The sequence below is a fragment of the Amblyomma americanum genome, chromosome 3 (assembly GCF_052857255.1).
Source record: "Amblyomma americanum isolate KBUSLIRL-KWMA chromosome 3, ASM5285725v1, whole genome shotgun sequence".
Lineage (NCBI taxonomy): Eukaryota > Metazoa > Arthropoda > Arachnida > Ixodida > Ixodidae > Amblyomma > Amblyomma americanum.
The window spans coordinates 188,736,373-188,753,123 of NC_135499.1; the positions used below are offsets into that span (position 1 = coordinate 188,736,373).

The 16,751-nt window shown below is 49.6% G+C and overlaps 1 protein-coding gene across 1 annotated transcript; it reads right to left on the reverse strand.

Moving 5' to 3' along the window:
- Positions 1-1,610: 1,610 nt before the first annotated feature.
- On the reverse strand, positions 1,611-15,152 carry LOC144124318 (lysosomal alpha-glucosidase-like). The gene is made up of 9 exons (XM_077656953.1): positions 15,142-15,152; positions 9,668-9,793; positions 7,224-7,308; positions 6,745-6,801; positions 6,485-6,627; positions 5,527-5,615; positions 5,361-5,410; positions 2,578-2,751; positions 1,611-2,373 (listed from the first exon to the last, which is right to left on the reverse strand). Exons 1-9 carry the CDS (start codon positions 15,150-15,152, stop codon positions 2,305-2,307), a joined length of 804 nt encoding a protein of 267 aa, XP_077513079.1. The 3' UTR covers positions 1,611-2,304.
- Positions 15,153-16,751: the final 1,599 nt, after the last annotated feature.

A 16,751-nucleotide genomic window follows, 5' to 3' on the forward strand; every position in this document is an offset into this window, starting at 1 on the left:
AATTCTTTTTACGCCATGTTTATTCTCTCACTTCTCGGAAGTCGAGGCTTTTGGTTTGCCCTTAGAGCTGGTAATGCTTTGTACGTTCATCAAAGGCAACCGAGTACACCTCTCGCGGTCAAATGCTTTAACTGTGAGGCCGTTGTGGGATATTGTGATATATGAACACATCGATGGGAACCCGGTCTAACCTTCCGGTGCGTAGCAAAGACTTGCTTTTCAACTTTGTCCTGTGTTCGCACCGAGTAGTTAAGACTGCAATAGAAAACCAATGGGCGCGTTTCGGGTAATAACCATGAGGAAACTCTGGGATATTACTTATCACCATATTTTGCCCGGACTAACTCGTTCAAGTTTTCCTTTTTCCCACGCACTATATCTGACTGGAACTCATTAACCGTACCAAATCAACCCTGAAAAACAGACGCGTTCCTCAGCCATCTTTGATATTGCGTATTATGTATTTTTTTCTGCTTTGTCTTGCATTGATGTATTGTTGTTTTACTACATTATCTTTGCTGTATTGTTGTATTTTTGTTGCTATACTTTTGCTTTTTGTGCACCTGCCTTTCCTGCTTGGACCCAACCATGGTCTGCAGTATGTACATAAATAAAAAAAACGTAGTGACCCTACTGGCATTTAATCTTCCGACAAAACCTTGCTATTAAATTTAGTCCTTCACTGGTACCCAGCAGTTATGACTCCATAGAAAACAAATGGAGTGCGTTTTTGACAATAAATAACAGAAAACTACAACCGTCCCGAGGATGTATCTGTGGATACATTGATTGTTATGGTGCACTTTTAAGATATGCGAAAAAAAGTGCGAAGATATGCGAAAAAAAAAAACTTCGCTTCTCCAGAATTTCTGGGAATGACAGGACATATGTTATCCATCACATAGTAGTTCTGTGATCCCCTTTCGCTTTTTTCAGATAATTCCACTCTTAATACCTTCTTCAATAACTGAACTCTAATCAGCAAAATGGGGAAGCAAATTTGCAACCACACAGTGACTGCCCACGTTTATAGGCACGTCGATATCAACACAAGTGCGGATCACTCAAGTGCACTACAGCAATAGCTGTGACGTAGCCATATCTCAGCACTAGACTTCATCTTTGCCATGCGTCTCTGCACATATCGTTGCTTTTCTAAACGGAACCGGCTAGGCGAATTATGCAAGGTAATTGCGGGTGATGACAATGACTTGTCGGACAATTTCTTCTTGTTGGTTTTATGGGCTATGTCAAGCTGCCTGGAACAGCTTTTGCCTGTAAACCTGCCAGAATCGTTCTGGGAAATAAATGAAAAAAGCAATGGATGTCACTCTTAAGTGTGACGGGCTTCACTTTGTTTGCCTGCACTGAGATTCTTGGCACTCAGGTGCTCCGAAACAACATTTCGGAGCACCGTTTCACCCGCGAAGGGGAGCACACCAGAGGTCCGTTAAGCCGTTCTTGGGTGACGCGTGATGGGTGACGCTCTCGTCGGCACCTTGACGCATCTTCAGCAACGCCTGATACGCGCGACAAATTGCGCAGCAACCCTGGAAACGTAGCATGCGTCAATGAAGTCCTCATAAAGAGAAAAAAACTGCAAGAGCTGCCCCCTTTCTTCTGGTATATTACAGAGTAGCTAACAAGGAACGAAATATGTTAGCTTCCTGGCTTGTCCTAGCTTTCAGCTATTCACTGTCTGTATTCCTCGCTCTTCTGTACTCTAAACTATAGATGCATCACGCTACCGCACGTAAGCTTAAACATATACAAGAACGTGCTCCTGCAGCATCGATGCGTAACAAAAAATATATCCTTCGTTACGACATAAGCGGGCCGCCAGCGTTCCGAGCCAAGCATGGCAAAGCTTGAGACGATGACAAGAACTCGCAAGGGACCGCTCAATGCCGGACAGAACCCCAGGACAACATGCAGGAATATCCCGAACAATATCCCCCTCACATGCGGCATGCGTGCTCGAAAGCTCGGGTGTCGCTTTGGCATTCCTGTGAGCGGTCATGGTTCCAGGAGGGCAAATTCAGCCAGCCTCACTCCTATACATCGTACACAACAACCGCACTGTCTCGTAGCAGTGGTTAACATTCACCACCCGCACGGGCAGTCTTCTCACAGCACTTGAAGTTGGCACGTTTGACTTAGAACAATCGTGGCACGCCCGGACTTCCTGGTGCTGCCAGAGGAGTCGTCAGCGCACCACGCACATGACGCACTACCGCTCCTGCCTCGCCATCTCGCGACGGACGCGGTCGTCGCGTGTTCGGTCAGCCGCGACGAAGATTCGGGTCAGGACATAAACCATCGCACTGTAGTGTTTTTCCTGAGAGGCATTAGGATCTGCTTCAAGTCCATGACCTGCGAGTAGAAAAAGGTAGTGGTGAAGAAATATAAGCACAGCGTATCAGCTCGGCGATCTTCACAAGACACGGGGATGGTTCTTTTAATCGGTGTTTGTGAAAGCAACATGCGACGACAGAGGGCCTCCCGGTTTGTTCGAACAATGGTAGTCTTTCTTTTTTTTATAGGCCCCTTCCGCATCCACGGAAGTAAACTCTGTACCTTGTTGTTGTGGTGCCAGCGGTACTGCCTGCGTGAGAGGTGGTAGTAGCCGTCCAGCTCAACGCGGGCGGGCCTCCGGCGGATGCCCAGCACTCGCACGGATATGATGGCCAGCTCGTCGAAGGTCGAGTTGAACAGCTTCTTGTACTGGTAGCTGCAGATCTCCAGAGAGTTCTGCGAGGGCGCCAGAAGAGCATGTGAAAAGGGGAAAAGAATGTGGCAGATGCCTTAAAGGGGCCATGAATGCCTAATTTCACGCATACCATGCTTATCGCCTTTAATTCCCGACAGGTTAAATTACAATTCCCCAAATTTTGAGTTCATTCTGTGTGGTAAATATTTTTAAAACGATTTATTTTCGTTTCTTTCGTGAACTTCTTGCTTATCTGGCAACATCTGATCGCTTATCTGGCAACATCTGATCACGAGCGCATACACGCCACGCGTCGTCTGCTGCAAGCTGTTGAGGTGCTTGCATGCACACCGTAGACAGCGGTCGCTTGAAAAGTTTTTTTTTGTTTTATCCTAGCGAAATAAAATGCATTTTCCGTGTTCTCTTTTGGGAAGTCAACATAGTACGCGGGCTGAGTGATCCTTTGGAAAGCGGACTTGCTCGTGGCGCCCACTTTCCGATTGTTGAGGAAGCAGAAATCGATGAACCCCTGCTTTATTATTTACGCTTAAAAGCATGCTGTTCCTACGTTATGACTGAGGTCTCTTTTGAGCAGTCAAGTGCTCCCGTATGTGAAAAGCGGCACGTGCCGTGCATGCGTGCCGTGAAAGCCGCGTCGTTTTGTAGCTAGCTGCCAAGTTCTTGTCCGCTCTTCATCGCTCGATAATTAAACTCAAACTATCAAAAGGTGCGCTACAGTAACCTTGAGGCACGAAGGCAGCAGAGAAAAGTGCCGAGTGCGGCGACTTCTGCGCTGCATGTACGCGTTTGTAAGTCGAACATGCATTTCCTTCGACTCATAGAACTTTTTTGCAGGAACCAAGCCGCTTGCAAAACCCTACGTGACTCGAATGCTTTCACTCTCCGCACCGATGAATAGTCACCGCCGTCTAAATGAGTGCTTCGAAATAATAGTACTGCATTTTGCTGTGCGTGCGCATTGTGCCCCAGGAGTGCGAGGATTACGAAAACTGCAGCCCCGCGCTGAGGTTATTTACATGGCTGTGCGCAAGCAGTACTGCTCCTTTGCGTGGCATAAAACACCAGGTGGGTTATCTTTGTCTTAAATATTACGTACTCTTGTTCACAAATTGCACTTTCACTCATTTACACACCATGATAACTCTGCAATAAGCGCCGATGATGCTATATCGCCTGCTTGTTAAACGCTTCGCGTAGGATACCGGCGCTTTCCGCTAACTGTATATGCTTTCTCTTATATCACCAAAATTTAATTTTAGATCGGTTTAGTTAAAGATACGTTCGGATATTACTTGAATTAATGAAAAAAAAAACATTTGTTGTCCTCAGTCGACGCCGACGGCTGCTGCCGGCTGCCTTATGCACATGATATATGCAGACCGGGTCACATATATCGGCACTTCCCCCTTTTGTACTCGCGTCCTGCGATGTAGGCAGTCGTCGCTCTGAGGGCACTGTAGCCAAAACTGCGCTCGACAGCTATTTGCAGGCGCTAAAACTTGCGAAATCGCTCTCCGCAATCGCCGAAATCGCACAAACGAATTCTGCGTACTCGCTAGGCCTCATCACGAAAGCAGCCGGCGGGCCACCGTCAACCGAAATTCAAGAATATGGCAAAAGTTCCTCACTGATTAGTAACAAAGTGTGAAGATATGATATGTATTCGCTTGTTTCGCTTTTTTTTTCATACGGATAAGGTACACAAGCGCAGTTTTTCCGGCCGTCGCCTCACCGGGCGTGAAGCTTCCGCTCGGACGCACAAGCCCAGGCGACGGCGGCGAGCGGCATCGTCGTGCGGCGTTTTCTGCCCGTGTCGCTTGCCTTGCCGATCGGTTCTATGCGCAGGCACCGAATGAAAGCACATCTTCGCTGGTGCATGCACATCGCGTATGTCGCCGTGGCTAGCATGAGGTCCAATAATTTTTAAAATTCTTAAGTTTATAGAATGTCATACCAACTAGTCCCCTGCCACTCTCTTCTGGTTCCCTCTAAGCTCACTCTTTAACATTACTAGGATACGCGATCGTTGATCGTGCTGGCGTCGTCGTCGGTCTAGCGTGGCAGACCAGTGCGTCAGAGATTGCATCTGCGTACCGATCAGCCCACCGACCGTCGATCGTCGTCGCATCGGCCTATATTGTGACCGGACCCTTCCAATACCGAAGAAAAACTGCGTTACTGTTATCATCGCTTTTGCGGTACCAGTCATTTATATATGGGGGACGACTGCTACTTCGGTCGCCCGCGAATGTACAGGGGGGAATGAGACCTCGCTGCGCATATTGCAGCAACGAGATCAGACGACGTTGTTCCGTGCATGTGCTAGTGACGTCACGAGAGCTTTCAATATGGCGGTCGCTGCCGGTAGGAGGAGTCTCCCGGTCTCAGCTTCGATCTTATTTTCTTAAAAATACAGCGCGTCCAGGGCAGCCAAATTTCAGTAATTGAATCATAAGCCCTTGCATTAGTTACTGAAGCATAAAACTGCAATATGAAGAACGACCATGTCGTGACCCCTTTAAAACGTCAGGTTGCATTACTATGGGCATAAGGCCTGAAAAAAAGAAAGAAAAAAAAGAAACGGAGGCTTTCTACGAAAGAAACTAAAGCACGCGGGAGATGAACTCACGTTGGCCGCACGGAACTTGGGGTAAACGTATTCACCCAGGAGCTGCGCATCTAAAGAAACAGGCGGCAGGAAAGGAAACCAAATGAGAATATGATTAGCTCGAGCGAGCATATCGCGATGTGTTCCGCAGGCTGGTTACATGGAGATGCACGCAACAACGGCTCACCCAGAGTTTCGCCGTCATCCCAGTATAGGTCACCGACAGCTTCGCCGGAGCCATTGAGAGCCACCAGGAGCTTCATTGGATTCCTCCGACTAAACAGTTAGAAAAGGAACTTTACGCTCAAAGAAAATCGAACACTCCCGGAGTGAGAACATGACCAGCCATCACGCAGGTCCTTTCTAGCAGCTCACGAACGAAAATTACTGAATCAACGCGGGAAAAAACAGTTTCTTTAGAACTTGCCGCACAGTTTCTCGGTCGTTTGTTTGACTCGCTTTGCATATAGGCTTTCTTTTTGCCTTGCAATGTCGGAGAGCTTTTGTCTGTATAAAAGTGAAGATCGCATTTGCTGTCAGCTGGAGTTCAAGCTGTCACGGCGGAGGTTGTTAGGGAAATGCCAGCGTCAATTGTTACGAAAGACATGTAAAATACCAATTTAGAAGAAAGAAATTACTGCGCAAATTCTGCAGCCTCTCAGTATGCAACATATACTGCTTCGATAAACTTCAATTCCGTATTTCCGAACAAAAGCGCCTTTGAAAGAAATACAGCGCGATGAAAGGGTAGACAAGTCAACGTTCGGCATCGGTTGTTACGCATTTCTTGGATGTGCCATAGCTCAAAGATGAAGTAGCTCTACATTTCCGAGAATCTGTTGTTCCCCTCCACTGCAGTGCCTATTTGATTATTGTTGCAGCTGAAACAGTAAATAAATAGTCACCGCACTTGAGGGGAACAATAAGACAACAACCTAGGCAAAAAACAATCTAGGCAAAAAGAAATAATGATAAAAATCTGTCGCTGAAACTACAGGAAATTAAGGAATGTCTTCTCCCGTTTACACCACAACGCTACGAGGAGAACGTGACATCATTTTTGCGACGTGAAATACATTGCTTATTGATGAGGGAAGCACGGCGGACAGCATCGAGTGTTGTGAGTGCAGTGAGCATTCGTGCACCTGAAGGCGGTGGAGTTGGCGAAGCCCTGCGTGGGGATGACGAAGCCACCGCGGACGTGCAGGTTGCATGGCCGGTCCGGGTCGAACATGGGCGAATAAACCGGAAGCCAGTGGCCGCTGTCGTAGTTTGAGAACTCTCGTCCCTACGGCGCAGCCATAGGAAAAGTAAAATTGAAAGCAATACATTCAGAGAAAATATCGCAAGTTGTCGTTTCCGGAAATTCAACTGTGGGGAGTGAAGCGCGTGCGAAGATCCTTACCGTGTGGTAGTCGTACCATACTCCGGCAGGGAAGTAGCCCTCCACTGACATAACACCCTGGATGACAAGAAAGAGAAAGGAATCTTTCTTCCAAAGATGGGAGAAGGACGAATGTACGGCCTGGCCGGCCCATTCGCAACAAAGAATTCCAGTTGAATGCAACAGACTTCTGGGTTAGATTTATGGTGATTTCATAAGAATGTTTTCATTTAAACTGTTGCATTTCTTGAAAGTCTCTCGCTTGAAAAGTGCGGGTCTATGCGTTTTCCTACAGAAAATTCTCACTTCGAAGAGCGGCAGCTGCTGACAGCGCGCAGATCGGCGAACGTGGGCGATGCGCCAACGCGCTTAATTCGCACACCAGCTGCTCGTCTTTGAATTCTGACGGCTGCCAGAGGACATCGCAAGGATCTGGCGTTAAGGACCTGTGCATTGCAGTCCTGGTAGGTTGGGGCAAAAACTGAATGTGTCTTAGTTACCGGTTCGAGAACGGGAGTCATCAAAAGAGCTTCGCCCCACATGAACTGCTGGTCGATATCGTAGGCCTCCGTATCATTGGGGAACCTGCAGGAGACATACAGGCAAAAATAATGAAGCAGAGGTAAAAATAACATTTGCAGAAATGATCAAATAACTTTACTCATTCTCAACAATATGTGCACTGTTGGTTTTTATGGACTTCATTTCTCAACAGACTTCGCAGCCTGCATGAGGAGGTGGTGATGGCAGTAAACTTTCATTGGACTATGTACAGAAATGATTTTGGCTCAGACCTTAAGGGCCTGATCCTTACAAATTCAGGGGGGTGTCCCTAGTGCGGGACCACCGTGGCTTCTGCGGCGGCCCGATCTCCAGTCAGCAGGGCTTGTTGGACCTGAAGGTCGGAGCAAACGAGCAGGGCAGCCTCCCAGTCCTCTCGGGTAGGGTGGAGATGGGGTGGGAACGAAGGCTTTGAGGAGCAAGCCCACATCATGTGGTAGGTGTCCGCAAACACCTCCCCACAATCTGGGCATTCCCCTGAAAATGCCGGATTGAAATGCTTTAGTACTGCCGGGCACAGTACCGTGTTTCTGTAGAGAGGGAGAAGCCAGCGCTCCTCCGCCATTTTGAGGCCTTTACGGGGGGTGGTAGTGGCATGCAAATTTTGGTATATGAGGGAAATCTCCCGGAATGTAATAGCACGTTTGAGTTCCTCGTCCTGCGCTGGTCGCAAGTGGGACGATGCCCGGTGAGTGATCGCGCGGGCGGCAAAATCAGCTGCCTCATTCCCCTCAATGCCTCCATGCGCTGGGGCCCATACCATGGTGCGGTGAGTTGGAAAATCCTGGTACTCGCAATGTTTTAACATTTTGAAGGCCCTATGTGGGATACGACCTTTTTAAATGTTCCGGCAGGTACTCCGAGAGTCGGTGATGATGACTCGAAGCTCTGGATCCGTGGCAGCCAACGCGATGGCGATTTCGTCCGCGTGAGTTATGTTTCGGGCACGGAAGGTGAGGCTTTGAACAGGTTTTCCTTGGTGTGTAAGGCAATAAGCCGCGAGTGTTCTACGTGGACGCGTGGTACACAGCATGAGGAGAGCCTCAGATCAGCTGTAATTTTTCTTTGCTTGTGGGAACAAGTCGCGTCCCATATAAGAAATAAGGATATCGGGAATGAGAAGGGCAGATAACTGAAAAATATGAAAATAGTTTATAGTGGGTGGTACAGCGCAAAAAAAGACAACCCAGCGCTCCTCTGTGCCATTGTTCCACTAATGTTTTTTGGTCTGCTTCGCGCTGTACCGCCCAAAAAAAAAGGAACGGTCAGTCTATTCAGAGCTGCTTGTGTTTGTGTCAGCGCGAGTTATGAGCCCTTGCTCGATTGTTCATTGCTATTTCTGCATTACTGCTGGGAACTAATATCGTAGCTAGAAGGGACGAAAGCAGCCATTGCCAAGCTTCTGCCTGAGCAAGTCAGTGAGGCTTTGTTTCGTTATTTGCATGGACATTTAGGACCGACTGTGCCTGGTCGTGTCGCCGGCTACGTCTTGTTGCATAAGTGAACAAAAACGCACGGATACTTACACCGTAATGGACAACGCGGGATGGCTATAGACCGCTCAAAACACGCCGCACATCACAATGCTATACATGAACGATTTTAACTGGGAGTGTTTTAGAGGAGGCTTAAAAAGCAGAGTGAACACCGAACAGGTGGCGAAAAAAATAATGAAAGGCCAATTTACACGACCAGCAATCATAATAAGACAAGCAGTATTAGTCATAATCGTAATAAGACTGTGTCAAACAAAAAACTAAGTACGCAGCATTATGGTGCAAACACGTACGGAACGCAAAGAGTAACAAGGCTGTACTGTAGGACAAATTGCGTTTTATATACCCTAGCGTAATGGAGCCAACCTGCTGGCAGAATCGTTGCGTTATTGGCTTCAAGATGTGTCTTGGAGGGAACATGCCAGCGTTTTTCTTGCTCGTGTCTGATACGGCAATTCAGCTCTTCTCGAAGGCCACGCACTCAACTTTCTGTGGCTCTGGAGCCACGTCTAGGCAGGAAAAGGAAGGAGACAGGCCTTTCTAACAATGCTGTGTCACTGCGCCGAATAGTCCGGCCAGTAAACGAGTAGGGGGAGGACAGTATTTTGTGTGCAAAAACACTCTTCGCCGTTTCCGCCCCTTTGTTTCCGGCCGCCTAAAACTGATAATTGCGAGTGGCGAGGAGGGGTCTATTCCCTTCTGTTAACTCGTTGCCCTTGCCGCCTTCGTCTTCAGGACTTTATTCCGCCGCGGAATGACACTTGCGCTCGGTCCTCCTCCAGCCTTCAGGAGAAGGTCCACTTCCCTTTCCCGCCTAGTCTTGGCCGCAGAGTCACAGTAAGTTGATCGTAAGCATCCTAAGGGTAGCGTATGGGAAGTGCCCTCACACGTGAAAGAGGGGCCTGGCCACCGTGGTGCCCCTGGTGTGGGCGTGGTGGAACAGGGTGTACAGGAAAGGCAGGAGCTCATAGCGGAGCTTCAGCGCATTGCGCGCCACGGCTTGAAACTCCTTTCTGAAAGCCGACGGCTCTTGAACCTGCGTCTAACAAATGATGAAATAAGTAGTAGTAGTAGTAAGTGTTTGTTGAAAAATATAATAAAAATGGAAGTTAAAAGAGTTTTGCTAACCCCGGCATCTGCCATCACTGTGGCGGCGACACCTGAGCTGGGGCAGCGAATACAAATTATAGCAGGCAATATGAAGAATAGAAATGAAAGAGGTGAGGGGATAGCAAGAAAGGACATAAGGACTGGTCATATATACACTATTCACAAAGGGTAACAATAAAGTTGTCCAGGTTGTGCGCGTGTACTGTCAAGAAGGAAAAAAAATAAAAACACACGCGCACAACACTTTGCGCACAACAGCTGGGGTGGGGCGCCCAGCTGTTAATCGTCCAAGGTAGTGCACGCGGAACGTGCACTACCGGAGTGCTGCGTTTCAGCGTCCGCAGTGAAGTTCGGGCAGAAAGAAGAGCATAATATTTTTACTTGACAAGCATAGAGAATGAAGAGCCTCTGAAGTCATCATTCACCCGCTGCTGCGCTGCTGAAGATACTGTCATGCTGGGAAGGGGGAAGGTGGGAGTAAAAGAGTGAGAGAAAGGGGTATCGTAGTGGAGGGCTCCGGAATAGTTTCAACCACCTGGGGATGTTTAATGTGGACTGACATTGCACTGCCCGCGGGCGCCTTATATGTTTCGCCTCCATCGAAATGCGGCGCGTTGTCCTAAGCAAAGCGAAATAGCCGCTGTCCTTTTCTAGTGTTGACAGATCACCCAGGAACACAGTCTCAAGTTATGAAGTTGATCTCCGACTGCTGCATCGCACGCTCAAACACGTGCTGATTTCAAGCAGATGGATTGGTGGTGTCATGAACAGAACACCACCCCGTGAGCCGACTCTACATTTGCAAACTCCTAACCAGCCTTACGGAAGCACGTTAGATGTCGTTTGGCCCTCCTTCGCCACTCCACAAACACCGTTTGGCTATGCATGCATAATTACGCTATGCACGCATGCGCCTTGGATTCTCTCTTTAGACACAAACGAACTGCAGAAGCGCTCCTTCGCCGTTCCCATACCCCGATAGCCACGTCACGCAACCTGTCACACGACTCGACGCGCCAACCACAGAGTCTCCTTCTCATTTGGTTTTTGTAGCGTGACGTCACGAACCCAGCCGACCAATCCTGAATTATTGTGACGAAGCACACGGATTTTCCTCTGAACATCCGCTCTAACGACGAAAACAAAAGAAGGTGCGCAACGCTCTGGAAACGCGCGCGAAACGTGCTCAGCGCTGCGCTGCACTCGCGTCCTGCGCTACCCTTTCCTCGCCGGCGCAGCTTTGTGCACGCGTCGAGTCTGGCGCGCCGCTACGCGTTCGGCGGGCACGATTTTGCTACGCAAACGCTACGCAAACGCCCTAGCACGTTCGGTCCGCCGAAAACAGCAAGCAAAGCTGATACCCGCCGCGGTGGCTCAGTGGTTAGGACGCTCGGCTACTGATCCGGAGTTCCCGGGTTCGAACCCGACCGAGGCGACCGCGTTTCAATGGACGCGAAACGCAAATGGCGCCCGTGTGCTGTGCAATGTCAGTGCACGTTAGAGATCCCAGGTGGTCGAAATTAACCGCAGACTTCCACTACGGCACCTCTTTCTTCCTTTTTTCTTTCACTCCCTCCTTTATCCCTTCCCTTACGGCACTGTTCGGGTGTCGGCCGATATGCGAGACAGATACTGCTCCATTTCCTTTCCCCAAAAGCCAAAATGAATATAGCGAAGAGGCGCCCGTGTGTTGTGCGATGTCAGTGCACTTTAAAGATCCCCAGGTGAATAATAATTATGATAACCATTGGTTTTGGGGGAAAGTAAATGGCGCAGTATCAGTCTCATTCATCGTTGGACACCTCAACCGCGCCGTAAGGGAAGCGATAGAGGGAGTAAAAGAAGAAAGAGGTGCCATGGTGGAGGGCTGCGGAATAATTTAGACCACTTGGGATCTTTAACATGCACTGACATCACGCAGCGCACGGGTGCCCTAGCGTTTCGTCTCCATGCAAACGTAGCCGCCGCGGTAGGGTTCGAACCTGGGTACTCCGGATCGTGGACCGAAAGGATTGACCTTGTGTCTCTGAGAGAAATTAACCAGTCTAAATACTGTGTAGGAAGCTTTGAGACAACTTCGTGCTACTTTACCGATCATCGGGCAGTGTTTATCTCTGTCAAAACAATTGAATAAATAAACAATGTCTCACAGAATACTTCTTCAATGCTTAACGTTTTAGCCACAACAATAAACTCGACAACATGCGTAACCAGCGGAGAACTATACTGCTCTCGCTACGATTATCCTGGCATAACTGAGCTAAGCCCCTGGCATAGCTGAGCTAAGCCACTGCCAATTTTTTTTTACGGAGTCTTTTATTCTTTTCCAACTTTTCGAGGTTGCCAGGGCAGGCATCGTTAGTACTCGGTGGTAACCGCGGTGCGAAGGCATCACTTCGAAATCCATGAACATCGATAAGTAGAGCCGGTGTGCGCCATAACTTCCATCAAGGGCTAAGAGGATTTACAAAGCCTACTGTCTAGATACAAGTATATTCAATGCAAAACTCTAAAATAATGTCGAGTGGTTCATTTCAATAGCCGGCGTCCGTGGACACGTTTCCTTACACAGCGCACAACATGGCGTTTCATCAGAATTGGCATGCGAGATCCCAGTTCTACAATCCATTCGCATCGACAGAAATTACAGCCAAGCGACCTTAATTCAAGTCGAAACGGAGGGACAGGTAGAAGGATAGGGCCAAGCACGGAATAGTTTTGAGGGGTACCAGAAAAAAAATTCGTAACATGAAGCGCAAGTTACGGCTACGGCGTCCACTTCCTCGACGGGTAGGGAGCGCAGGGCGGCAGTGGTCAGACGCGAGGCCTAACGGAACCGGGGAAGTTCTACGCTGCATAGTAGACGTGGAAGGTAAGCGTTCATAAAAAAGAGACTTCCACTTCTCTTTTTTTCTAGAAATGACTCAGCACGCAGTGATACCGGAATTCAATATGCAGCCGCCATCGGCATTTTTACTGAGGCCAGGCCAGCCTTAGGTTCCGGTCTCTAATTAAATTAGTTGGTACGAAAGGTCGCTACAAGGAGGCTCACGACTGCCAGCAGAGCACAAAGGTGTACTCATTTACCCCCTCGGTGATTAGGGTGGTTTCATTCATTATGCACGAAAAGCTATTCAATGATTCATCGATGAATGAATTCAACGAAGCTACTCATCGAAGCAACGAAGAAGCTGACGACCTCGCGACCGCCGCTCATCAACTACGCAGAAAACTGAGCTAGTTGGTATACGTTCATTATGATAAATCCAGGCGCTCACAAACAATGACACACAGGGGACACAGCGCTGTGTCCCCTCTGTGTCGTTGGTTGTGAGTGCCTGGATTTACCACATCAACTACCTGCCAGCGATCTGCCCCTTGCGGTGGAGGACGTGCGTGCGGTCATCCAGGACAATCTCCGAAAGCAGCACACCGACCCACGCATCACAGGAGGTGAGCGAATCGACAGCAACACCGTCTGTCACGCACTTACGCGGTCGCAACGTACAATGATCCTCCGCGTGCCAATTGGCTGCGTGTGGCCCGGGGAACAACGGGAGCGTCACGGAATCGCGACGAGTGAATGTGTGTGACGGAGCCGGTGCAGTGGAAACACAAGAGCACCTGCTCCTTCACTGTGCCGCGTTCGCCGATGCTCGTCGCGATATGCTTGCGGCCGATAGGGCGCTGGGCGTACTACCAGACTCCATCAAGGCGCTATTGTGGCCGCAGGGCAGTGCGCGCTCAATTGAGGGAACCTTGGTGAGCCTCACTGCATTCCTCGAACAGACGGCCTTGACGTCCCGTCTGTTCTCCGCCAGGTAGTTACACGCAGTGACCGAACGCTCCTCGAGTTCTACCTTGGACGATTAACAACTGACGCCCCACTCCAGTTGTAGTCAACATAGTGCTCTGCGCGTATGTTTGTATTGCTTCATCACGAACTAATCACGCGCACAACCTAGACACATTTCTTATTGTGTAAATAGTGTGTTTATATTACCTCTCACCCTATCCTCTCTTCCTTTCTCCTCACCTCTTTCATTTCATTTCTCCATTCTGCCTGCTATACTTTACAAATTGCCAGCGAAGAGGGCTTCAAGGAAGAATGACCGACTGACTCGCAGCGGCAAGTAGGCAAATGGAATGCCCTAACACAGCTGTGCTCGTGACGCGGCGTCCAATATACAGTGAATATCATGGAAAAGGTTTATAAATCTGATTTTGAAAAGGTCTCACCCCCGTGGGGGCGAGTGGGCCGACCCCGGAGGCAGTGCAATACCGGGCCATGCATCCAATACACTCACCAAATTTTCGCCTGCACATTCCTAGATATGCTGTGTTTGAAAATAATCGCGAAGTGCAGTATTTCGGCTGCCCCAGCTTAGGTGCTTCAGTAGCGATGACAGATGCGGGGGCTAGCAAAAATCTTTTCCTTCCCTTTTTTTTTTTATAAAACTACTTACTACTCCTCTCTGTCACTAATAACCAACGGGCAATATGACCCCACATGACCAAATTGCTACAATGGAGAACCGGAGTTCCTGGGTTCGTAACCCGACCGCGGCGGCTGCGTTTCGATGGAGGCGAAACGCAAAGGCGGCCGCGTGCTGTGCGATGTCAGCGCACGGTGAAGATCCCCAAGTGGTCGAAATTATTCCGGAGGCCTCCATTACGGCACCTCTTCCTTCCTTTCTTCTTTCGCTCTTTCCTTTATCCCTTCCCTTACGATGCGGTTCGGGCGTCCGCCGATATGCGAGACAGATACTGCGCCATTTCCTTTCCCCAAAAACCAATTTTCAATTTTCAACCGACCCGCCGCGGTGGCTCAGTGGTTAGGGCGCTCGACTACTGATGCGCAGTTACCGGGTTCGAACGCGACCGCGGCAGCTGCGTTTTTATGGAGGAAAAACGCTAAGGCGTCCGTGTGCTGTGCGATGTCAGTGCACGTTAAAGATCCCCAGGTGCTCGAAATTATTCTGGAGCCCTCCACTACGGCACCTCTTTCTGCCTTTCTTCTTTCACTCCCTCCTTTATCTCTTCCCTTACGGCGTTCAGGTGCCCGCCGATATATGAGGAAGATACTGCGCCATTTCCTTTCCCCAAAAACCAATTAAAAAAATTTCAACCCGCCACTCAGGCGCACATCCTGTGGGGATGCGAAAATAACCCGCCCCCACAGGCCCTCCTGCCAGCTCCCTCTGCGGAAATCTGGGACGAACTCCTCACCCAGCTATACAAGACCGCTCACCTTTCACTCATTTCGTGGACCCAGGACGTCGCCCCCGCCTGGCGGCCACGCAGGACACATTTGCCCTAATTCCCGACACCTGTGGCAAATAAAGTTGTGTCTCTCTCCCTCGTCGCCCGGACCCAAGAGCTCCGAGCCGTTGTCTAAGCGCATGGGTAATACCATCCTTCTTTGCTGGACAATAAAGTTATATCACTCATCCATTCACTCAATCAATCAATCAATCAATCAATGACGCACGATACATGTACTGTACCATTGGCCGAACGCGAACGCTCGTACTTCAAGATGTGATCGTGCAGTGTTGGGAAAGCGCTTCTCCACCCACCCCACAGCGCGTCTGATCCAGCCATCCAGGCGACGCTGGATCGGACGCGCTCCAAAGCCTGTTTCACCGCTCCTCCGCTGTATGTTCCGGCGCTCTAATCGACATATATATATATATATATGTGCAGTGCATGCAGACGGTTCCTACCAGAAACATCAACAGAGGTAAGTGGGCAAGCGGTAACCGGTGTGTGAGGCCTGGTTGTCGGAGTAGGGAGGCAGAGACGCGAGGAACGGAAAGATATGCTGTGCAGTCGTTGCGCGTTCGTCAACCAGTGCTCAGCTTCTGGCGACTCGTGAGCCAAACGAAAGACTCGGCGGCGTTTCCCTTCGTGTTTTCAGATCGAATCGTGCTGTCGCCAAGTGGACTTCACTCCGGCAGTTATGGATGCGACCGTGCCGGCCATCCCGACGTCGACCGGGGAGCGCAAGCCTGTGTGGACGAACAGGAAGGAGGCCCAGCTCATCAATCTGTACCGCAGCGCAAGGTGCTTGTGGGACCGTCAGCACCATGACTACGCCGACGACCGCAAGCGCCGCAACGCGCTGTATACCATCGCCGTCTACTTGGACAATGAGTTCGATGGTAAGGTCGGGACCGCGGCGTCCCTTCTACCTTTTGTTGCTGGTCGGGCGGCTGAGGCAAGGTCCTTGGTCATAGCGCTGATGGGCGTTTCGGCTTAGCGTTCCGTGGTTCAATATCCTAGTTCCTCGTTTATTTACGCTGTGCTGTGAAAGAAAAAAAAGCAGGCAGTGTTGCTGCTGTTGTTGCGGCAGTGTTGCAGTGTTCGCTGCTTAGCGCACAAATTTCTGACTATAGAGCCACTCCTCGCTCTGCTGCGCTGCTTTACTAAGCGCAGCAAAACACAGGGGCGTTATGCAGTGCTAGGTACTGTAAAGACAATCGATATTTTGCAACTTATTTCTCCACTTTATTTCGTTCGCACATGGCATGGGCTTCTCTGCGCCAAAAACGACTTTCGCGCTGTTTAGTGCGGCGGCGGGCGAGAAATTTTTCGTCGAACACAGCACGATACTGCGGACGCAACAGCCTCCTCTTAGATCTCACTTAAGGAGAATTCCAATCGGCGATCCGGAGCGAGAAAACTTGCTCAGCGATACCGAAGTGCTGTTTCAATGGGCGATTTCTATTCAGATCCTGAGTTCTGCGATTCCACCGCGACTGCCCGCTCCCTAGACGTCTCGCCTTAGACGCATTGCTCCTTCGCGGATTCGGAGCGCGCTGCAGGTCGTCGATTGGAATTTGCCTTTGGGCCGCGCGA

Bases quoted from the DNA above. Each gene is read 5' to 3' on its own strand.
- LOC144124318 (XM_077656953.1), bottom strand. The intron at 6,628-6,744 runs GTAAGGATCTTC...GCTGCGCCGTAG, and splicing joins TATGGTACGACTACCACACG to GGACGAGAGTTCTCAAACTA. The intron at 2,374-2,577 runs GTACAGAGTTTA...TTCTACTCGCAG, and splicing joins GCTGGCACCACAACAACAAG to GTCATGGACTTGAAGCAGAT.